The sequence below is a fragment of the Trachemys scripta genome, chromosome 1 (assembly GCF_013100865.1).
Source record: "Trachemys scripta elegans isolate TJP31775 chromosome 1, CAS_Tse_1.0, whole genome shotgun sequence".
NCBI lineage: Eukaryota > Metazoa > Chordata > Testudines > Emydidae > Trachemys > Trachemys scripta.
In genome coordinates, this window is record NC_048298.1 from 323,779,344 (window position 1) to 323,803,954 (window position 24,611).

The following is a 24,611-nucleotide window of genomic DNA, read 5'->3' on the forward strand; positions in this document are numbered from 1 at the left end:
GTCCATTTTCCACTGATAGATACACATTGCACCCTTTGAATTAGTCCATATTGCACAGACACCAACAGTAATACTTTTACACTTACACAGTTCTTTTCAATGAAGATCTCCAGACACTTAATGTTTATGAAGTCCCATAATACCACTTAGGTACATCAGTACTGCACCCATTTCATTCAAAGGGCTTTTATTTTAAAGCAGACAGTACCTTAGCCCCCAAGTGATATTTATGAAAGGTTAAAGAATTATGTAGAACTACACAAAAATTGTGACTGTTACTATCTCTTCTGCAGTCAGGATAGCCTCCTCAGGAAGATTCAGAGGTGTAGGGAATGGATGTGAGGCTATAAAATGAACCAGAAGTCAGTTCAAATAAGCACACTTCACAACACGTCCTGAAGACGGACAGGGAAACAGATGCTGAGAAATTAAGTGACTTCTCTAAGGTCACCCGATAAGTCAATGTAAGAACTGAAAATAGAATCCAGGGGTGAAATCCTGCCTTTATTAAACTCAAGAAGTGCAAATCTCCCATTGACTTCTATAGGACCAGGATCTCACCCCAGGAGTCCACAACTTCAGGAATAATACAAATAAAAAAAATCTTATAAATTCAGGACACGTTAATAAAACAAAATCATCCTGAAAATGGATTTATTACACAAAATAATGACTAGCTGTAAGGAATTAAGTTTTTGGACAAAGATTAAATTTGTTACTGTGGAAAAAGGGAAGAACAACATACACATTTGCTAAATGTAAATTACAGTAGCAGCCCAATTGTCTAGTCAGTTATTAAAAACTTGATTCTGAACTCCTGCATATCCAGCCTTAGAATGGACGGTGTAGGTAATAAACCATCTCCAAGGAATGGGGGTACTTGTGAAGTGGAAAGATTGTACACAGTGCTTTAACAAGCAATAGCAGCTGATTCAGCAGCACAATTTCATTTGAGACTCTGTCCTCATAAAACAGGGCAAGTAACATGATAAATTCATATGGGGCAATAAAAAGAGATGAAATTACATATGAGAAATGGCAACACATAATAAAGAACTAGTGAAATTAGAAACACCATTTGGACCAGCTCAATTTTATCCTTGTCCGAGGAAGGGCAAAGGACTTGCCTCATTCTATCTTTGCCCTCAATATGCCAGGAAAACGATACAAACAATTACAACCAGTTTATGTTCAAAAGTGAGGAGAGTCAGTGAATCAGCAACGAATGATGTAATGGTAATTATACACACTATACATTCCCACGGCTACAGAAGGATAATTTCACTGGACAATGCCAAATACTGCACCAGCTAAAAGTTCATTATTACAGGAATCTCTTGTTTTGGCACAGTTTTGAATCATTCTACTAATTCTTACATTTTCAGTTTAATAAGATTTAAAAGACAGCAATATACATTTTACATAGTGCAACTGTCTGCAAATTCAAATGTCAAAAGCACTTCTCACCATGAAGAAATCTAAAATATAGATAGAAATAATGTTTTGGATTACAAGGTTACTGTTGTGTTGTCTAGTGGTTAGAACAGGGAATTGGGAGTTAGAAACCTAGGTTCTCTTTCCAGCCCTGCCATTGATTCATTATGCAAACTTCCCCAAATTTTAAGGCTTGTCTACACACAAACATGCAATAATTTAGTTTACTGGGAAAAATCCCTAGGTAGACACACTTCTATTGGTCTAAACTAGTTTAACTTGCCCCTGTAAACTAAACTAATATAAGCCAAGTTTAAACCAATATAAAAGTGTCTACATGGGGCTGGCACTGGTATAACTAAATCTGTTTACAATCAGACCTTCAGGTAATCAATCCAAGTGTGTATACCAGTAGTAATATTTTCTAATGCGCTCTTAAGTGACTTAAGAGCCTGAAACTGCTAAGTGCCCACATTACTTTTGAAAATTGGACTTAGGTGCTTTTCAAAAATTTACCCAAACTGTGTCCCACAGTTATCCCATACTTAAAATACTTACACACTTTTTAAACCACTTTAACATCTTCGGATGAAGGGTGCCATATAGGTACAAAGTATTAACATAATTATAATGGCCAGGTATTTATTTGAAATTCTGCTTCCCTGAAGGTAACTTCTTCCAGGGGTCTCACTTCTAGTTCTTCCACTCCCTTGTATGAGGAAGGTAGAATTCTCAAGGGCAGCAGACAGATGTCTGAGCACAAGCTAGACACCTTACTGACTATTAACCAGGATGCGTTATGCTTAACTCAATCCTTGGAACCTTCCACTCAATTCCAATAGAGCAGAAAGTGAAATAGCCCCAGAAAAAGTCAGTCATTAAAACTAAAAATGACTGGGAGGGGAAAAAAAAAAATAAAAAACACAAAACTAGCAGCTCAAAAAAAATTAAAAACAGATGTAAAATACAATGCCAGCTCAAACAGATTCTGTTCCAACCTCAAAGGGAGATAAACAGATGATTTATAATCCTGAAAGGTGAAAGCTTCAGAGAAGCAAAATTACAAGGGAAGCATTTGTTCATGTCAATTCCAATCAGGTGATTACCAAACCCAGATTTTGGAAGCGGGGTTGGCGCTTAGATATTCACTGACTGGAGCACTGCTCTACCAAAGGTTGCGTCGTCTCTGCCCTGCTGGGTAATAGCATAATGCGATGTAAAATTATGTATTGAGGACAACATCGCCATTCTGCATAATTGCGCCAGGAACGCTGCTGAAGAAGCCTGTGCCCTGGTGGAGTGCGCTGTGAGTGGTGGGTCAGGCACCTCTGCCAGGTTATAGCATTCTTGGATACAGGACGTGATCCACGACAAAATTCATTGAGAGGAGACTGGAAGCCCTTTCATCCTATCTGCCGTGGCCATAAACAGTTGGATTGACAGTTTTGTTCTCTCGATGTAAAAGGCTATCGCTCTGCAAACGTCCAATGAGTGAAGCCTCTCTCCCTGCCGCTTGAGTGTGGCTTAGGATAGAACATTGGAAGGAAAATGTCCTGGTTGATGTGGAACTGGGAGACAACCTTCAGGAGGAAAGCTGGATGTGGCCTGAGCTGAACTTTGTCCTTATAGAACACCGTGTACGGGGGTTCTGATGTTAAGGCCTTGAGCTCAGACACCCTCCTGGCTGAGGTTATCACTACCAGAAACGCCACCTTGTACAAGAGCACAGACCAAGCAGCCCATGGTTCGAACAGCCCCGTCAGTTTGGAAAGGACCAGATTAACAACTCAGGTTGGGACCGATTGTCGGACATGGGGATATAGTCTGTCGAGACCTTCCAGGAAACGGCTGACCATGGGTTGGCAAAGATCAACCAGCCCTCTCCACCTGGATGGAGGGCTGAAATGGCGGCCAAGTGAACACTTATTGACAACATGGACAGCCTTTGCTACTTAAGATGGAGCAGGTAGTCCAGTATAATGGTATAGACGTGAGCACTGAAGACGGCCGGTGCTGTGCCAACCAGATTCAAAATCTCTTCTTTTGGCCAGGTAGTTAGCCCTGGTGGAGGATTTCCTACAGACAAGGAGGACTTGTCTGACTGGGTCCGAGCAGGAGAACTCCATCAGGTTTAGTCATGGAGCTTCCATGCCGTGAGGTGCAACGACTCGAGGTTCAGGTGCTGGAGATGGCCGTGATCCTGAATTATTAAGTCCGGGAAGAGCGACAAGGTGACTGGGGCTTCCACGGACATTTGCAAGAGATGGATACCAGTGCTGGCAGGGACAGGCTGGAGCTATCAGTATCACAGAAGCTTCTTCCCTCCATATCTTGAGGAGCACCTTGTGAACAAGAGGGATGGGTGGGAATGCTTATAGGAGATGGCTTCCCAGGGGAGGAGGAACACATGCATGATGGAGCCTGAGCTGTGATTAAGGAAGGATCAAAATTGCTGGCACTTCCTGTTGTGATGTGTGGTGAACAGGTCTATATGGGGAAAGATGCAGTTCTCGATATCTGGGCACAGGGACCACTCATGGCCATGACCTGCTGAGATAGTCTGCCAACTCGTTCTGTATTCCCGGAAGGTACGATGCTTGTAGGTGTACTGAATGCTCTACACAAAAGTCCAACAGCCTAAGTTCCCTGTAAGCTGTGCGGCTGCCCAGCAGGCTATCAAGTGCCGTGCAGTTCAGGTATCCCTCCCCCCACTGCCGTGTGCTGCTCCTGCCTTCTGCCTTGGAGCTGCTTCCGGGAGCCTCCTGTCTGCTGTGCAGAGTGTGAGGTGGTGCTAATGTCAGGGTGTACCCCCGCCCCTACACCCCATCTCCACGGGGAGGGAGGTGGGACACACGACAGGGCTCAAGAGGGAGGGAGCTTGCTGGCAGCTGCAGCTGTGCCTGAATTTGCTGAGCTACTTAAAAGGGCAGCGTACTTACAAGTGGAGTCTGTACTTAAAGGGGCAACGCGCGTCTGTGTCTCTCTCTCTCTCTCTCTCTCTCTCTCATACTCACCTCCCAACACATACCTGTGTTGTTGTTGTTGCTGCTGTTACTTCTTGATACTTTTTTCAAAGTGTGTTATTTGAGTTTTTTGACTGGTCTATTCATTTCATAATTTTTATTTCTATCTTATGCTTAAATTTAATTCTTTGAGTAGTGAGTTCTAAAATGCCTAACCTGTCTTGGCTGGAGTAATTATCCCTATGGTAACTTTTAAAAAAATATATCTAGGTTTCTGGTTTCTACTTGTGGTGCACATCGGCACATTACCTCGATACGGTGCACATAACAAAATTCATTCCACACATGGATGGAAAAAATTAGAGGGAACACTGCCCCAGCATGAGGGCTTCCTGGCACAGGGGAGAGGAAGGTGCATCCCCCTGTTTGTTGATATAAAACATTGCCGCGGTGCTGTCCATGAGAACTGATACACATCTGCCTGCCAAGTGGGCTCGGAAAGTCTGGCATGCTAGGCGCACCACCTTAACTCCGAGGTCTCCCAGATGTGCTCCCCAGCTCAAGACTGACGCATCCGTCACCAGCAAGAGGGATGGCTGAGGACTGGAGAAGGGGATCCCCGCGTACACTACCTGCGGGTCAAGCCACCACAGGAGGGAATCGATGACCAGGTGAGGCAAACTGTCCAAACTGTCCTGAAGTGGCTGATACACCGAGGTGAGTCACGATTGGAGAGGCCAGAGTCTGAGCCTGGCGTGTTACACCACATAAGTACAGCCATGTGTCCCAGGAGCTTCCGGCAATTTCTTGCTGTGGTGATGGGGAACTGCCTGAGACTTCGAATGATATCACCCAGGGCCCGAAACCTCACTTCCAGGAGATATGCCCCAGCCTGGGTCAAGTCCAGTACCACCCCTATAGATTCTATCCACTGAACTGGGGACAGCGTTGATTTCCCCACGTTCAGGAGAAGGCCCAGGTTCACCGAACATGGTTCTTATGAAGTCAACTTGTGCCTCCACTTGAGCCCTGGAGTGGTTCTTGATCAGCCAGTCATCGAGGTACGGGAAGACCTGTACCTACCACCTGCGCAGGAACGCAGCCATGACTGCCATGCACTTGGTAAACACTTGAGGCACTGCTGATAGGCCGAACGGGAAGACTGAACAGGTAGTGGCGGTTATTCACCACAAACCTGAGGTACCTTCTGTGGGACCGTGTAATAGCCATGTGAATGTAAGTATCCTTCAAATCAAGGGCGGCATACCAGTCCCCTGGATCCAAGAAAGGGATAATGGCGGTCAAAGAGACTATGCAAAACTTCAGTTTCTTCATGAACCATTGAGTTTTCGCAGGTTTAGTCCCTGTCCTTCAATGTCCTGGAGCAAAACTCCCTAAAGATCTAACAGCGATCCTTTTGGTGGCTCTCCCCTAGACACTTCAGACACAAAGTGTGCGGACATACACTTGCGGCAGATCTTGCAGGTTTTGAAACCCAGAGAAAGTGGCATGCCCCGGTGCCGGGAAAGCATAGGAGCGGAAACCCCCCCCCCCCCCCAAAGGAAACTTAAGAAACTAACCCTAACTAATTTGAACTAACACTAAACTAACAATAACTACTAACGAAATAACTATATACATTGCCAAATGTGCTTGCCAAGACAAGAGCAAGATGGTTCCAGCTAACCGTCACTGGCGGTAAGAAGGAACTGAGGGCGTGGCAGGTTGGCAGAGCCCTATATTAAGCACCTTGAAGGTGCGACTCTAGGGGGCGCCCAGGTTGACCCGACAGATACTGCTAGGGGAAAAATCTTCTGGCTGCCGTGCACGTGCACACACACCTGATTGGAATTGCCATGAACAAGCACTCAAAAAAGAATTTTCCTTTCTCTAAAAATGCCATCTGTGCAGGAATCACACTCCTAGTTGGTAAAGCAACTCCCACCTTTTCATGTTTTCTGTATATATATCTCCTTACTATATGTTCCATTCTATGCATCCGATTAAGTGGGCTGTAGCCCATGAAAGCTTATGCTCAAATAAATTTGTTACTCTCTAAGGTGCCACAAGTACTCCTAGAGACTAAGTAGCTCAAGAGATGCCTCAAAAGAATGGGTTAACATTAACTGCAACAGATAGCATAATGTAGGAAAATGTATCTGTGCCTTACCTGAAGATGAGCAAGAAAACTATAAGGGATACCTCAGAAATATCAGGATTAAATCAGAAAAGCCTGCAGTATGTCCAAATTTAGAGTCTTTAAAAATGTAGCCACCTCAAATAAGGGATCTCTCTGAAAGATAAACTTCTGACAGAGACCCCCAACTTTGGAAACAGTTTCTGAAGAACTGAGAGGCTGAAGCTCCCTAAAAGCAGAATCTAAACAATTGTGCTTTGTAAATGTATTGAACAAAGACTACAGAGGGTTTTTTTTAATATATGTCTGAAATGGCCGTGAGAAGTCTTCACAACTTGCCTCTGCCTCCTACAGAGTGCATCAGGTTGACTGTGACAACTGCCAAACATTTTGTGAAATAAGAGGCAGACACGCTGGCCCAAAAAGCAAAATTCAGATTTAGTAATGCGGTTCTTCTACAAAAACTCAGATACTTCCAGTGCTAGAGAAGTACCCCTATGTGCATGCAAATGTTAGCAAGATCCAGGAAGGCAACCAGCTATGTTCTCTGGATGTGATGGTTCCAAGAATGACCAATTTGAATTTTTTCCTGACCAAATGCCAATTTTAGCTTCTAGAAATCCCAGATTAACTGAAGCCCTCTTCTCTTTTGGACTGTCAGGAAGATGTTACACTACTGTTACACACTTCCTTCTTTCATCTGGCAGCCGAAGCTAACGAGTTGTCTTTGCCAGGAGACTGGATTTTCTGCAGATTCTCTATCTGATAATGTACCCAAGAGCCTTCTCTGGGGATGTGAGCACACAATAATCTGGTGGGTTTCTGAAAAAACTGATCTGGTAGTTCCAGCCAATGCTGAGGACCAATGTATCCATGGTGAGAAGGAGCCATGAGAAGTTAAAGGCTACCAAGTTTACAGGTAAGAAGTTCGGTTAGTTCCAAGAGCAACAGTTAAGCTCAGAGGGCGAGAGAGACAGAGAGAAGTTAGTATGAAGTGGAAATTACTTTTTGAGGATGTTAGAGGTTGGCCAATATCAGCTTTATAAAGGAAAGCAAATCTCAGCCTTAATTATCTCCACAATTACTTGCAATACACATTGACTAGATCTACTGAGTAACGAAGTGTCACCTAGAGTCACTTTTCAGAACAAAGCCATACCTTAAAGAGAGTTTTACTTGTGTCCCTAAAAAGGCTGACAACATCCCTCATCATGAAGTGGCAAAAAGTTTGAAAGTCAGGTTCATGCTAGTTTAGTGCTGCACAAATGAGTTAGGGTTTGTCTATATGGAGGAAACCGACCAGCATAACTTTGGTATAATATAGGTATTTTGGAGTATCTCCCCCACGTGGACACTTTTAGAATAAAAAGTGATTTTATTCCAGAATTACTCCATTTCATGAGCAGAGTAGCTATTCCGGAATAAAGACTTTTATTTCAGAACAGAGAGCTGGTCTATACTACACGCCGGATTGGTGGGCAGCAATCGATCCAGTGGGGTCGATTTATCATGTCTAGTCTAGATGTGATAAATCGACCGCCGAGTGCTCTCCCGTTGACTCCAGTACTCCACCGGAGCAAGAGGTGCATGCGGAGTTGACGGCAGAGTGTCAGCAGTTGACTAACCGCAGTGAAAGACACCGCGGTGAGTAGACCTAAGTATGTTGACTTCAGCTACGTTATTCATATAGCTGAAGTTGCATAATTTAGATCAATATCCCCCCCCCCCCCCAGTTTAGACCAGGCCAGAGTCTCCACATGGGGAGCTATTAAAGCATACCTATTCCAGTCAATTTCCTTGAGCAGAAAAGCTCATTGTCATAGTTCAAGAAGGAAGAACAATGGCTGAAAGACAGAACAATCACATTCACCCAGCTAGCCAAAGAGAAAGCATTAGCAGCTGTATTGGAGCTCCCCTTCCTTTATGACCAGAGTTATGGTAATAAAGAGAAAGTTACCAAAAAAAATGCATTTATTATAATGATATTTACGTCTGCTTCAGGAAGAAATTAAAGGTCAATATCAATCAGCTATACCATTTCCTCCAAGGACTACAATTTAAAATCAGGCATGCTGTGCCAGGTATTACACTTAGTACAAGTATAGATATTGATGAAGTACAAAAGGATGGAAAAAATTAATTCACAAAGTGGTATACTGACAAAAACAGTGGGAAAAATATGCACTGAATTAGTAAAGACAGAAAACAAGATGGGAGAACCCTTCATTTGGTCATTTTCTTATTCCAATAAAGGTGTGGCTGCTTTTCAAAGAAGTCACAATAGGAAGCATATCGGAATAATTCTACAAATAAAAAGGAAAAACTGAAGATACTATATAGCAAGTCATTCTCAAATATTTAGCATAGTGTATACCAACCTTAAAATGCAAAAAAAAGCAATATACAAGCTCCCATTCGCAGTCAGAAAGGAAGTTGACTGCAAAATCTCAGGTAGCAGTTTGTGCAGATAATAGTCAAGCTTTCGTTTCCTGAGAACTGCTGCAATCTGGAGGGGGAAAAAAAGATGCACACTTTAATTTAACTAACTTTTTTACATTGTAAAGAAAGAGAGGACTGAGCGAGGGGGGAGCCAGTGTCACCCCTTATACCATGCATACGTGCACCACTCCGGACAGCACTAGAGCAGTCCCCTACGGATACCACTGAGGAAAAACTTCCAGCACCGGTGCATGTGGCGAGCACACACACCTACAATGGAATGGACATAAGCCACACATCTCAAAGAACAACAGTTACAAAAGGTTAGTAATCGTCTTTTCTCCTTTCTATCCTTTAGACCACTCGTACAGCCCCCATATCTGACCTTACCCTGATCTTTTCACATCTACCATCCTGAGGTGTACAGGTGCTCCACCTTTCTGATAAATATGCATATACAGGTGCTTCCCATTGCTTGCACACATAAGATTTCCAGTGTTCAGCTGTAATAGTCAGGAAAAAAATATTGCCTCTCTCTCCTACACACAGCAGGAGCAGTGGAGGAAATGCTGAAAGATCAGTACTTCTTTTCTTCTGTACACTGTGTTGGACTCAGGACGATCAAGAATTAGGAGCTTGTAGCTGTGGGTAGAATGGAGATGGGGTGCACAAGAGGCTGAGTGGTGGCCTAGTTGATAGGGCAGTGGGCTCGTACTCAACAGACTTGTATTCAATTCCCAACTCAGACCTGCCATGTCACCCTCGGCGATTTGATTGAACTACCCTGTGCCTCTGTTCCCCCATCTGTAATATGGAGAGAGAACTTCCCTATCTCACAGGAGTGTTGGGAGGATAAAATCCATTAATAATTCTGAGCTGCTTAGATATTAAGGTGATGAGGGCAATACATGTATTAGATAGGAGAGCTGAAGAGTCAACATAGATACAGAGTCTTGCTTGCTGGAGGGAGAAGAGTGTCCAGTATATTGTGGGCAGCATTGAGAAGAGCTGCAGAGCCTGTTAGAGCTGAGCTTCTTAGCGATCAGATAGTTCGTTAACATAATTGCGGGTAGAGAAAGGGGTGGTTGACATTTGCTGACCTTGTTATCATTTAAATCTTAAATCCTTTGCAGTGCACAAAGCTCCACAGAGCAGGAAAATTTAAATTGTGAGGGTAGCAGAATCCCAGGCTTCTCCCTCTTTCTCCTGAGGTCTGTGTTTTCTTCATCAGTTTCCAGGAAAACCTCCTAGATATCTTGGAACTCTGTCAGATTAAGTAATAAATGCTATCTTTTTCTCTGTGCATAGATACTAATCCTTAATTTTGGCAACAAGTAGATTTTGCCAACAGTGATTAAATAAATCCTTAATATGTAACTGTAAACATATCCGATCTGGGTATCCTTATTCTTCCCCCACAGGAAACAGATCGGTTGCCTAAGAAGGTGTCATTTCTTATTTGATTATATATATATTATATATAAATATATATTTGGTAAATGTACTTTAATTTTGGCATTGCAAATAAATGGATATTTAAATTGGGTGTTGAATGGTTTCTTTCCAAAGTGAATAATTAACATTGTTTTCTGATCAAGCAGATCTAACTTGAAGAGGCTGGAAACTATCTCTGCATATTTGTAGACTCAACCTAAATAATTCTCTTCTATAGGGCTCTGCTATGAAATACTGTCTTAGTATGAGCAAGTATTCTTTATATCCAGCTTCTGAAAATTCTGTTCTATGTAGCTTCTTATACAGCCCTCATCAACATAGTCTCTGAGTGAATTCCAGTCATGCATTAGGGGGTGATAACACAATTTCCACATCTAGTGTGTTATGTCTCTTCTCACACACCTGAAATATAGGGGGAGAAGGTCTAAGTGTCCAGCAGCTTTATGTACTGTATAATATTTTCAAAATTCTTATTTAATAAGAAAACATTTAAACTATTAACTTTGATTATTCATTAAAAAAAACTTTGCTAACCATGCATTGCTCCTTAAGAACTACTAGCATACTAAGTTTGAAGTTTTAAAAAAGTTCGAGACATCAAGTGAAAACAAGAGGTTATTAATGGAAACTATTTTGCAATCTTAATTATAGATTTCACAGTATTATATTTTTGACCCTCAAACCTGAAAAATTAAACATGGCACTACAGTCCATTATATCAGAACACCAACACTTTGTAGAAAAATATTGCTGCCACTTTTCTTTCAAAAATGCTCACAGACTTAATCTTTTTAAAAATATCTCTAGTCTAGCAGTACTACTCCAGGACTTAAAATCTATTCAGTCACCCTCTATTATGGGGAACAAGAGTAATTCAACACTAAGAGTATTTTACTCACCGTTCAAAATAGAACTACTCCTCTACCCCGATATAACGCTGTCCTCGGGAGTCAAAAAAACCTTAGCTCGTTATAGGTGAAACCGCGTTATAGCGAACTTGCTTTGATCCGCTGGAGTGCGCAGTCCCACCCCCTCCCCGGAGCACTGCTTTACCACGTTATAGCCGAATTCATGTTATATCGGGTCACGTTGTATCGGGGTAGAGGTCTATTTGCAAGATGGACTAGCTCAATTAATACACTTTCATAAGGAGTCTTGTCTGTGCTGGGTGTGCGCTTTTGCCGGACACAGAGAAAGAAGGAGCCATCCCACTCCTATAGGGTAGTGAGTATTTAGAGAAGGAATGTATTATGTTACTTTTATTTTCTATTTGTGATTTCTTTTGCAAAATAGAGGGAGGATAAAATTGGGTTCTTTGTGTAACTTTAAAGTTTTGCCCAGAGGGAAACCCTCTGTGTTTTGAATCTGTTTGTCTGTGAGATTATCTTGCATTCTAATCTCACAGAGGTATTCCTTTCACCTTTTTCTTTCATTAAAATTCTTCTTTTAAGAACCTGATTGATTTTTCATTATTTTAAGATCCCAGGGTTTTGGATCTGTGTTCACCAGGACTAATTGGTGAGGGTATACTCTCAAGCCTACCCAGGAAAAGGGGTGGGAGGAATTAGTCTCAAATCTGCCCAGGAAAGGGGGGGTCTAGGGACTTGGGAAATCTTTGGGGAAAGGCAGAGTTCCAAGTGGCTCTCCCCTAAGATTTGGAACACGCTTGGTGGTGGCAGTTTACTGTTAACCTAAGCTGGTAAATAAGCTTAGGGGATCTTTCATGCAGGTCCCCACATCTGTACCCTAAAGTTCAGAATGGGGAGGGAACCTTGACAACTGCACTCCACCATCTCTGTGCATATAGAGCAGAGAGAAAACATATGCACCAGCAGCAGACACAATTTTCTACACTCTGGGTCCTAGTTTCGCCCTCCCTCCCCCCACAGTCTGGTACCTCAGGCGGCTGCCTCAGTTCGCTTCATGGTAAAGCCAGCCCTGCTATAATCTATTTTGCAACCAGTTGTTTCTCATACCTTAGCAAGTCCTATGTCTTACGGAGCACTATGCGTTAACATAAGTACAAAGATTTCAAATGAATAAATTGATATTTTAGTTATCCAAGAGAAAATTACTCTTAAAAAAAGGTGAAGCAAGAAATAAAACTTATTTCTTTTAATCTATGGCCATGTAACTCATAAAAAAGCCATAATGAAATGTATTAAACATATATTAAAATCATTTGTGCTGAATGGGCTTTGAATAGAAGTGGCTGCTCATTAGCCACAGCAGCACTATAATTAGTAGCTATCCAAAAAATGAACCATCAATTAGACACTTACTACAGCAATGCAAAGTTCACTTCTTTCCTCAAGTGCAAACGCACACAGATGACTGTGTCTCCTGAAGGTTTCTTACAAATCATAAGTTATGATCACATAAGCAATGGGTTTTACCAGCCAGGACACAAACATGTTAAGCCCTGTCAACATTAAGAAACAGACATTTTAACCTCTTCATAAGGCAGCATGGTTCCAGTGAGCAGCTTTGGGCGCTAAAAAGTTAACCCTACAAAAATGGAAAAAACAATCCCCACCAAACATTGATGCCTGGCTCAGTGACACAGCTGACCTCACAGCTAACAACTGGCATTCCACACAACAGGAATGCCTGAAAAATTCAAAGCAATCTGGGCTGACTTTCTAGAGGTCTATGATTAACGTAGATGCTAAAGATATATATGTCACTTCCTCTCCTCTCCCTTTAACCTAACCTTGTTTATTTACTTTGTGTATTACAATGAATCTGATATTTTGGTATATCTGTTGTTTTTGGAAAATTCAATAAAAAAAATTATAAATATAAAAAAAAAGGAAACAGACATTTTAACTTCAGGTGTCAAACATGGCTCTTCCTACGAACAAGGATGAAAATGCATCTCCCAATCACAGACAGGATCAACCGAGTTCAGCATCCGTTTAAGAAAGTATGGTCCTACCACAGTTCTAAACACTGGCTAACCACGTTTTCTTACAACAGTTGCTGAACATGGGTTGCTCTATCTATACCAACAGGACAACAGTGTTAAACACTGGGGGAAGAAAACTGCATTTGCATGCACTGGAAACAGCTGATTTTTAAAGGTAAAATTAGCCTTAATTACTTAGCTATGCGTATCACAAGCATTAAGAATATAAGGACGGCCATACTGGGTAAGAACAAAGGTCCATCTAGCCCAGTATCCTGTCACAGTGGCCAATGCCAGGTGCCCCAGAGGGAATAAACAGAACAGGTAATCATCAAATGATCCATCCCGTCGCCCATTCCCAGATTCTGGCAAACAGAGGTAGGGACACCATCCCTGCCCACCCTGGCTAATAACCATTGCTGGACCTATCCTCCATGAATTTATCTAGTTCTTTTTTGTACCCTGTTATAGTCTTGGCCTTCACAACATCCTCTGGCAAGGAGTTTCACAGGATGACTGCGTTGTATGAAAAAAATATGTCCTTTTGTTTTTTTAAACCTGCTGCCTAATAATTTCATTTGCTAACTCCTATTTCTTGTGTTATGAGGAGTAAACAACACTTCCTTATTTCCTTTCTTCACACCAGTCATGATTTTATTAACCACTATCATAGGCATCTCTTTTCCAGGCTGAAAAGTCCCAGTCTTATTAATCTCTCCTCATATGGCAGCTATTCCATACCCCTGGTCATTTGTGTTGCCCTTTTCTGAACCTTTTCCAAGTCCAATATATCTTTTTTGAGATGAGGTGACCACATCTGCACACAGTATTCAAGATGTGGACATACCATGGATTTATGTAGAGGCAATATGATATTTTCTGTCTTATTATCTATCCCTTTCTTAACAATTCCCAACATTGTTCGCTTTTTTGACTGCCGCTGCACATTGAGTGGATGTTTTCCGAGAACTCTCCACAATGACTCCAAGATCTCTTTCTTGAGTGGTAACAGGTAATTTAGACCCCTTCATTTTATATGCATAGTTGGGATTATGCTTTCCCATGTGCATTACTTGGCATTTATCAACACTGAATTTCATCTGCCATTTTGTTGCTCAGTCACCCAGTTTTGAGAGATCCTTTGGTAGCTCTTAGCAGTCTGCCTGGGTCTTGAGTAGTTTTGTATTACTGCTTTATGCAATCCCAGCTAATTTCTGATGCATCTGACACTTGTCCAGTTTCAGAAAAATTCAACCCATGGTCAACTGGAGCATAATAGATGAAGAAGTAAAGAACCTCAGACATTTCCTGTCCTTTATTTGATCCTTCAACTGGGAATGTTCCTTCATCCCTCTCCTTTCAAATTTCTTCACAAAACTTTGCAAAAACTAAAAAAGTTTTGTGAAGCAGGCCAGATTGACCTGAATGTTTTTATGTTACTGATGCATGTAAGTATGTCAGTACCACTCAGGCAAGACTTAACACTGACTTCACTGAAGGCCTCATGGTGTGCAGGAATCTGTATCAACAATTCATATATCTTCAGCATGTGCAAACTATTTGCCCAAAAATAAGTAATTCAGAGGTCATGACGGCTTGATGATAATGTTAGAGGCCTTTTCAGCAATCTATGATCTATATTTCTACTTGTCTCAAATCATGGGAAGAACACCACATGGTATTATGGATTTGGCCAGAGAAGAACAAGAGTCTTATTGAAACACTTTGCAAGAATCAAGTGACACAGTAATTCCTTAGAGAGCCTCACTGACTTTCAGTGGATGCAATGTCCATCTCAGGGTCTAAACTGAGCTCCTGGGAGGACACTTGAATAGAGTGTCCTTGAGCTCAGTGAGATTTCTTGACTCATTCATCTGTGAAATAGTCACAGATGATTTCCTCATTAAAAAAATCACATCTTCTGGGTTATAAATTAACGTAACGATGTTTTCACCTTCTCCCACCCCTCCCCTCCTATACAGTCAACAAATCTTCATGCTGATGAATTTTGTAAGAGTACATGCTGCTTCCTTTTAAATTAGCGAATGAAGATCTTTTCCATTATTGGCTAAAGGCTACATTAAAAGACTGTCAAATTGAAAGCTAGTCAATTTCAAAGTATGATTTAGAAGCTTCAGGTATTACAGCTACTCCAAATCCTCTTGCCAATTATTACAAGAATATTGACATTTTCCTTTTTTTTTTTTTTTAAAGTGTCACCCTTTGTTAATGCATGAAAGACCCTCACAAACGAGAATAAATTAACTGAACTACACAAGGAACAGTAAAACTGAGTACTATTAAAAACAACAAAAGAAAGTGAAAAGCCGAGGAAATTTTTTCCTCTAGTCAAAAGTGTCTCTTGTAACACTTACAGGTAACATTTTCAGACTGAACTGTGATTTTCAAGTTGATGCGGTCCATTTAGAAAGTTGACTGCAGATATGTAAGATGAATAAAAGTAATCCCATTAGACAATTTAATAACCCACAAAAAGAAAAAATTATAACAATTATAAGTAAGTTATCATGCTAACAAAGAGCTTATAACCACTGAACTGTGAAAGAAAAAAAAAAGCGTCTTTTGAATAATCTAACAGTTACAACACCGCTCACTGGGTATCGAAAAAACATGTTTATTTCTTGCAACGGCTGACAATGTTTATAAAATTCTTATATAAATCACTGTTAACATTCAACACAGTGATAAAAGCATGTGCATGCACGTGCACACAGATCTATTTTCCTGGCCACAGTACAATCAGCAACCATGACTACAAATGTATTTATTATAATAATAATAATAATAATAATAATAATAAACAAACAGTTTTTCCTGCCCAGACACTAGGACAATATCTGATCACTGAGGGCATGGAATGTTTTCATTATTACATTAATGTCATGGGTAGAGACAACAGATTGAACAAATACTAATCAGGGAAATTCTGCTAGAACAAATGTGTTTAACATATACTTGTAGATACCATGGTTCTGATCCCAATGCAGACAGGGATAAGCATTTGGTTATACCAGGGGTCCTCAAACTGGGGGTCGGGACCCCTCAGGGGGTCGCGAGGTTATTAAATAGGGGGTCACGAGCTGTCAGCCTCCACCCCAAACCCCACTTTGCCTCCAGCATTTATAATGGTGTTAAATATACAAAAGAGTGCTCTTAATGTATAAGGGAGGTCGCACTCAGAGGCTTGCTGTGTGAAAGGGGTCACCAGTACAAAAGTCTGAGAACCCGTGGGCTAAACTGTCAAAGGCTTTTTCACTCTGTCCTCAAAGTAAAAGTTCCCAACTAACTGAACGTTACTGGAAGTCAATGGGTGTTGAACATACAAATAAAGGAGGATAAAACTCAGCCTCATGAGGGTTCCTCTGGTTGCACTATGAAGGGAAGGAGCAGATAAATGTATCATGTTGAAAATTTTTGAATGAATCATACATTTTAGAATTGTACTTCAACAAAAGCAAGTAAATGTAAATAGTCTCTAGTAATGCCTTAATTGACATTAAACCAGGCTGCATAAGAATATACAGCTAGAGCTAAACCCTCATCTCCCATTCACAGCACAAAATGTGCCAGTGGGCATGCATCTGCAAGTTAATTTTTCAAGATACGACATTCAGGTTGAAATGGGGCTTAAATTAGAGTAGGCATGCCTCTTATAGTGTAATTAGGGTTCAAAGGTTAATATTTATTAGCAGTAAAAACTGTATTTAAATTTCAGAATAGCAGCCGTGTTAATCTGTATCCGCAAAAAGAACAGGAGTACTTATGGCACCTTAGAGACTAACAAATTTATTAGCGCATAAGCTTTCGTGGGCTACAGCCCACTTCTTCAGATGCATATAGAATGGAACATATATTGAGGAGATATATATACACACATACAGAGGGCATGAACAGGTGGGAGCTGTCTTACCAACTCTGAGAGGCCAATTAAGTAAGAGGAAAAAAAAACAAAGAACACTTTTGAAGTGATAATCAAGATAGCCCAGTACAGACAGTTTGATAAGAAGTGTGAGAATACTTACAAGGGGAGATAGATTCAATGTTTGTAATGGCTCAGCCATTCCCAGTCCTTATTCAATCCTAAGTTGATTGTATCTAGTATGCATATCAATTCCAGCTCAGCAGTATCTCGTTGGAGTCTGTTTTTGAAGTTTTTCTGTTGTAAAATAGCCACCCGAAGGTCTGTCATTGAATGACCAGACAGGTTAAAGTGTTCTCCCACTGGTTTTTGAGTATTATGATTCCTGATGTCAGATTTGTGTCCATTAATTCTTTTGCGTAGAGACTGTCTGGTTTGGCCAATGTACGTGGCAGAGGGGCATTGCTGGCACATGATGGCATATATCACTTCAGTAGATGTGCAGGTGAACGAGCCCCTGATGGTATGGCTGGTGTGATTAGGTCCTATGATGATGTCAGAAACAACCCTGTTTTTTTTCAATTCCAGGATGTAGTCTAGTACAACGCTGGTGGAAGGTGTCTTATATGTCACATCAGTAGCTGAATCTCATCCACTTTTTGTAGGTAAATATTATGAGTAAACTGCTTCCTACTATGCAACAATACTTTGGTTACCTCCTCAGAACAGACTGAGTCTAATCCCGTGAGCCATTGATTAGCCATGCTTTGAGGCGAAGAACTTCCAGGTTGGAGTGAAGAATTTGACAGGCATCCTGAGAGAGAAGATGAGGAACATCTGAAGGGTGATCGGTTGACAAACAGCCAACTAGATGAGAAAAGGAAACCATGTCTGTCTTGGCCACATTAGGACCACCAGACTAACCCTGGCCTTATCTTTCCTTACCTTGATCAGCACCTTGGATATTAGAAGAATTGGAGGAAAATGCATACAGCAGACCCAATGTCTAATGAAAGAGAAAGACATCTCCCAAGGAGCGGTGACTCAGTCCACCTCTCAAGAACTGGAAGCATTTCTTGTTTCTGGCCATGGCAAACAGGTACCTGCAGGATGCCCTACCACCATAATATGTGGTGGAGCATGATGGGATCTATTTCCCATTAGTGGTCCTGAGCAAAAATGTCTGCTGAGGGTATCTGTGGTGACGTTTGGAATGCCCAGAAGGGAAACTGCTTTGATTTCATATGCACCAATTCCAGAGTCTCATCACTTCAGCACAGAGGGTGATCTCGCTCCCCATTGATGGTTTATATATGTGACATGTTATCTGTCATGATCTTCATGTATTTGCTCCTGATCAACAGCATAAAATGAAAACAGGCATTCCTGAACGCCCAGAGTTCCAGCAAGATGATGGGGGGGGAGGGATAGCTCAGTGCTTTGAGCACTGGCCTGCTAAACTCACGGTTGTGAGTTCAATCCTTGAGGGGCCCACTTAGGAATCTGGGGCAAAATCAGTACTTTGTTAACAGTCAAAGCTGTCCTTATCATTTTGTGAGTTCCCCTGTAGCCCTCTGGTTACGCTCAGCAGCTGGGATATAGGCAAGCCCGGTTTGAGGCTGCATCCTGACTCAGAGGGAGGGGATCTGGTTTTTGGGGGGAGGGATAGCTCAGTGGTTTGAGCCTTGGCCTGCTAAACCCAGGGTTGTGAGTTCAATCCTCGAGGGGGCCATTTAGGGATCTGGGGCAAAAATCTGTCTGGGGATTGGACCTGGTTTGAGCAGGTGGTTGGACTGGATGACCTCCTGAGGTCCCTTCCAACCCTGGTATTCTATGTGTACAGTGGGCTCAGAAGAATATCACCTGTCTTGAGCAGTGTGTCTAGATGGGCTCCCCATCCAAACAGGGATGCATTTGTTGTTATTACTATTGTCAGAGATGGTTGAGCAAACGGGACTCCTGCGCAAACATTTTGAGTGTCCTTCCACCAGTCAAGGGACTTTTTCATAACCATGGGCATCAAGAGTAGTTTGTATAAGCTGTGTTTGCTTGGTGAATAAACAGTTATGAGTCACTTGTGTGAGGTAGCACATGAGCAGCTACCCCTTTCCCCCATCCCACTGTGTCCCTGCATCCCCACTTCCATTCAGCCCCTATCCCAGTCTGTGACACCCCTCCGAGCAGCCCCATGTGCCCCACACTGTACATCCCCCCAATATCCAATGCCTCCTAACCTGGCCCCACAGGGAGGGCATTGTGAAAAAGGAAGCCTCTTCTCTTCCCTATCCACAGTTGGGATTGCCCGGGAGCAGCTGCTCTCTGTTCTGGGGCCACAGCAGCCCCTGGCAAAAGGCGTAAGTGCAGCACTTTTCCAGCAGAATGTATTTTCTGCAGGGGGAAAATTCCACATGGCACATGAATTCTGTGTGCGCGCAGTGGCACAGAATTCCTCCAGGAGAAAGAGTTCATAAAACTGAACTTCTCAAAATTACAGTAGTCACCGTGCATAAGTTGCTCTATGATGCACCACATCACTTTCTTCCTGTCCTACAAACATTGCAAAGTGATTTCCATTGCATTGAAGGCACCAGAATGCGAACAGACGGCAACTACAATAGAATCTCAGAGTTACAGACACCCTCAGGAATGGAGGTTGTTCATTACTCTGAAACGTTCATAACTCTGAACAAGATGTTATGGGATGCTCCTCAGGGTGGACTGCTCGGAGAGAGGGCTCACCGCTATGCCTGCAAACTTCAGTGTCTTCACCTCCTATCTGTAAGTGGCTGCCCAGTGAGCGGGATGTGCACAGGCAGCTGGTTCTAGCCCCCTGGCTGCAAGGGTGATGAGTGAGGCACCACGGTGTCAGTGGGTACGCAGTGCAGGCTGTGGCCTTTAAAACTGAGCTGCTCCTCCAGAGCGCAACATCCAGGCAGGAGCTTGGGCTCCAGCTCCAGCAGCAACACTCGAGGCCAGGTTCCTGCAGGAACTCGGGAAGTTTCTTTTCTGGAGGGGGTGGAGGACTGCGCCCGTGGCTTACAGGAAAGCTGCAGACCCCAGCACTGCTCCTGTTCTGCCTGCTTGGGGGCCCACAGCTGTGCCTGTGAAACTCAGTGTCTTCACCTCCTACCTGTAAGTGACTGCCCCCCATATGGCAAGTACGGGATGGGGTGGGGACAGGCAGCCCAGCTGTGCCTACCTTTAAGATGCAATACAGGCACAGTACAGTATTTGCTACTTTGGGGTGGGGGGAAGGACAGATATCTCTGCTGCTGTCTGATTGCTTACTTACCGTTCCACATGGTGTCCGGTTGACCAGTCAGTCCATAACTCTGGTGTTCATATCTTTGAGGTTCTACTGTACTTCTTAATATAGTTTCATAATATGATTGTTTTCCCTCCAATCAGGAAAAAATGGTTCATAAAAATGATCACTGATAATACTGGTATTCAAAAAAGTCTAGATTCTACTGTATTGTCGCATAGAACAGAAGGCAAAGTTATAAAGCGGTTAATGCCTGTTTGTAACCTTCCTCCTCCTCTGGCCTCAAACTACCTCCAGATGCAACATCTCCTTCCCCATGAACTCTTTTTTTCCTCCCTGCTTTAGTCCTTAATGGGATCATTCTCAAAAATGTTTCAGCTTTGCCCATTAGAGCCCTGTCTACACTAGAAAGTTCTGTTGCCAACAACATAGCTCAGCAATCGGTGCACCTGAGCTAGCACTGAAAATGATACAAAGTTGCCCAAACCTCAAAGATAGTTTATGAAATCACGGTAAAGATCATTTGTTCTTGGCTACACTTGTAGTAATGCTAGACATGGTCTACACTTCTGCACTGGTTCAGCAGCACCCTCTTGCTGACATTCACTACAAGCAACAAGAAAATGTCTGCCTGTTGAAGAGTTTAGGTCATTAAAAACTTGACAATTAGGCTACTGGTGCGTGGAGACCACAGCCTATCACACTGACCAAAACTGTCTCATTATTTCCTTGTATTCCCCTGCCAGTATGTCTGCTCTTGTCTTACACTTAGATTGTAAGCTCATTGGGGCACGATCTGTCTTTTTGTTCTGTCTGTACAGTGTCTAGCACAATGGTGTCCTAGTTATGACTGGGGCTCCTAGGTGCTACAATGATGCAAATAATAAGTTATCCATCATTAGTGCTTTCTCCTTCTCTTCTAACACAATACTATTTTGTAATTATACTTTTTATTCAGACATTTTGCAAAGTGCTTTCTAAATGTATATTTATCTACATACACCATGCAAAACAATTATTTCTACCACCACAGTAATTCAGCCACCTCTGGGATGAAACACAGAAGGTGTTTACCAACAGTTTAGAAGAGGAAGTGAAGAATACTTTAGCTAAATGAAATTGCAAGATTAAATTCTGTCTCCTATAATCAATTATATAAATGAAAATTTAATCATGACACTAGCTAACACTACTGCTTTTGAAGAAATGTACCACAAAAATTTCAACTGTTCACACAGAGCAATCAGGATTTTTTTTTAAGTCTGTCATTCAGGAGACCCACATATAGCAAGTGGACAAAAGTTCATTTTATCCGCATTAAAAAACTGAAGTGTTAAAATAGACCTTCCTATAATTTGAACCTATAGCTCCAGAAGCCTACATGTTTCAAACCTGATACTTCAACTACCTAAGGTCCTTCTTTCCAGCTTTAAATTTTTTAAGATTCCTTCAGGAAAATCATTTTCTCCTACTTTTAGGAAGTAGGCCAACTATTAATGACTCAAAATACAAAAATACACTTTCATATTCTGTTCTGCTTTCTTTCCATTTTTAATTAATAAATTTCCTGGGCCTTATTTACACTGGACTTTTGTAAGCTATGCTATTTGGTCATATTTTCTTGGGCACTCAGGAGGCCTTTAGTCATGGAGCACCTTTAAAGAAAAACATTATAATAAAACTTATTCCAGTCTTTTTAGCACTACTGCCAACTAATTCTTTTGCACTTTTTCCTAAAACACCTGCCTTCTGAAGATAGCAAAGTGAATGACAAATATTAAAGAACAAAGCCTTACAATGACTCTGGTAATATAGATATTATAAAGTACTGGGAGTCAAAGACACCAGCTATCTACTGTTGCCTCTTCCATTATATTACATGTTCTGTTTCCAGTATTCAAACAAGAGTGCCGTATTCAACAGACACACTCCTGACCATCAGCAATACCTCACAAGCAGATACCAAGTACTCTTAAATGTTACAGTTCAGATGCTTTATAGGAACAGCTAAATCAGGATTACGTTTTTAAAAGATAACATGTCTCCATAGTACTGACAGCACTTGTACATATGGCTAGCACCATTTCAAACACTTTAACAGAGAAGGAAGAGCAGGACCAGCACAGACAGATATGTGATGTTTCAACAAGCTTGGGCATGCTTTTAATAGCATTAGCAGTAACAGATAGATATCTAGTCTCCTGAAAGCATTATTTTTGGGCTGCACTTTCATAGCTATCCCTGGCTTTTGAGATAGTCACTGGCCACAAGAAAAATCAAAATGTGCCTACTCAGGATTATTATTGGGCAGTCGGGAAAGGATGACAGATCCAGCAGTCAATGAGTTCACCAGCAGCCAACAGTGTTTGTCTGCTCAGAGATTCCTTGACTGCTCAAGTTAGTGGCAAAATGGAGCATCTAAAAAATTCCCCCTATTGTGGGGACAGTTCGGTACCTCCTTTGAGTTGTCTCTGGCTAGCCAATCTGTCAACAGAAAGTCAGTTGCTGTAACTGTTCCTGCTCTAAGATTGCTGCTTCGCTTATACTTGACACTCTTTGGAGCTCAGAGGTTTGGTATAATTACATCTGCTGCAAAAAAAAAAAAATCCCTAGACTTTTCTAAGTAATAATTTTCACTTTTACAGAATTTTTTGAGTATCTCAAAGTGTTTTACAAGTATTAATTATCATGCCTCATGCCACTAACTCCACAAGTTTGTTTTCATGTGGATTATTATACCCATTTTATAGATGGGAAAATTGAGGCACACAAAGGTGAAATGATTCATTCAAGGTCACAGTGACAGGCTGAATAGAGGACCCAAAAAAACTGATTCCACAGACCACTGTTGACCAATAGACACACTATTATATTCTCTTACATCCACCCACCCTTTTCTTAAGCCCAACTGAAATCAAGACAGTATATCCAAATCCACTTAGAAAACAACAGTTTAGGACAAATACTGAACTAAGTTTTTAAAATGGCTACTTCTTTCCACAGAAAAGGAAATACAATTGAGTAAACTTAATATTCAAATTATAAATGACAAATTCGCATAATTCAATGTACTTATTTGCAAATTCAATCTCCTGCACTTTCTGATGTATAACATGCTTCTGCTACAAAAACATGAGGCAAATGAAAATTCCCTTATTTCAATCCTGGCTTCACTAAATGAAAGAATATATCTGGTGGGGGGAAACCTCTATAGCTCCACTAAACTTGGCAAGTCAAGGATTTAACGAAAACTGTGAAAAAGGAGACTATTTAGCTTTATACATCACCTTTCATGTTCAAGTTATCTAGAAACAGTTTACAAAGTAGTAAGTTAATACATGTGGTACACTAAGGTGTAAGCAAACTGAGCGGCTATTCAGCACTCAGCAGTTCACAGTTTTGGATATTTGGCTCCATTGCTGTGACAAAGAGAGAGGATTTAGAATGTTACTCAGTATAACAGCATTATTCACTATTCCTCAAAAAAAGTTCCATGAGATCTTTAGCTTGCAGTTATGTGGAGTCTGATCCAAGAGGTGCATGCTTCTTAGGGTGACCAGACCTCCCGATTTTATCGGGACTGTCCCGATATTTGCTTGTTTGTCCCGCGTCCTGACCGATGTTCGGTCGGGACACTGGACAAAAACAATTTTGCCCTCCACTCCAGCGCACAGGCGGAGCCTGGAAGGGCTCTCGCCCCCCCCCCAACCCCCACCCCAACTCCGTCCCCTCCTTCCCCCATTGGATCTGCCCCCTCACTGCCTCATTGGATCCCGAGCCAGGCCTGGGGAGAAGACGCCCCTGTGCAGCAGCCTGGGCACATGGGCCAGGGCCAGGAGCGCTGCAGTGCAACACGGAGGTAGCTCCAGCCCTACAGCCCAAGGGGCAGAGCGGTGGGTCTGCGGGCAGAGCGGAGCGGGCAGGGCCCGGGTGGGCGGCGCGGCCCAGGGGTGTGGGCCACCCGCCGGAGACACGCGGCGGAGAGAGACTGCGGGGGCGAGACTTGTCCCAGGTAGGGCAGCCGGCGGACAGGGCGAGGAACCGGCCAGGGTCCCTCCAACAATAAACTTCCCCGCCGCCTGCGGGGGACCCGCGCCTCTCCCGCTCGGCTGCGCTCCAGCGACTCGCCC

General features: G+C 42.2%; 1 protein-coding gene across 2 annotated transcripts in view; it reads right to left on the reverse strand.

Moving 5' to 3' along the window:
- Positions 1-24,611, reverse strand: part of TMEM135 (transmembrane protein 135) — a 346,732-nt gene that overhangs the window by 317,124 nt on the left and 4,997 nt on the right. For both annotated transcript variants that reach the window (XM_034758994.1, XM_034758995.1), the window contains exon 2: positions 8,913-9,040. In XM_034758994.1, the coding sequence (XP_034614885.1) occupies positions 8,913-9,040 (128 nt within the window). The remainder of the gene's footprint in view (positions 1-8,912; positions 9,041-24,611) is intronic.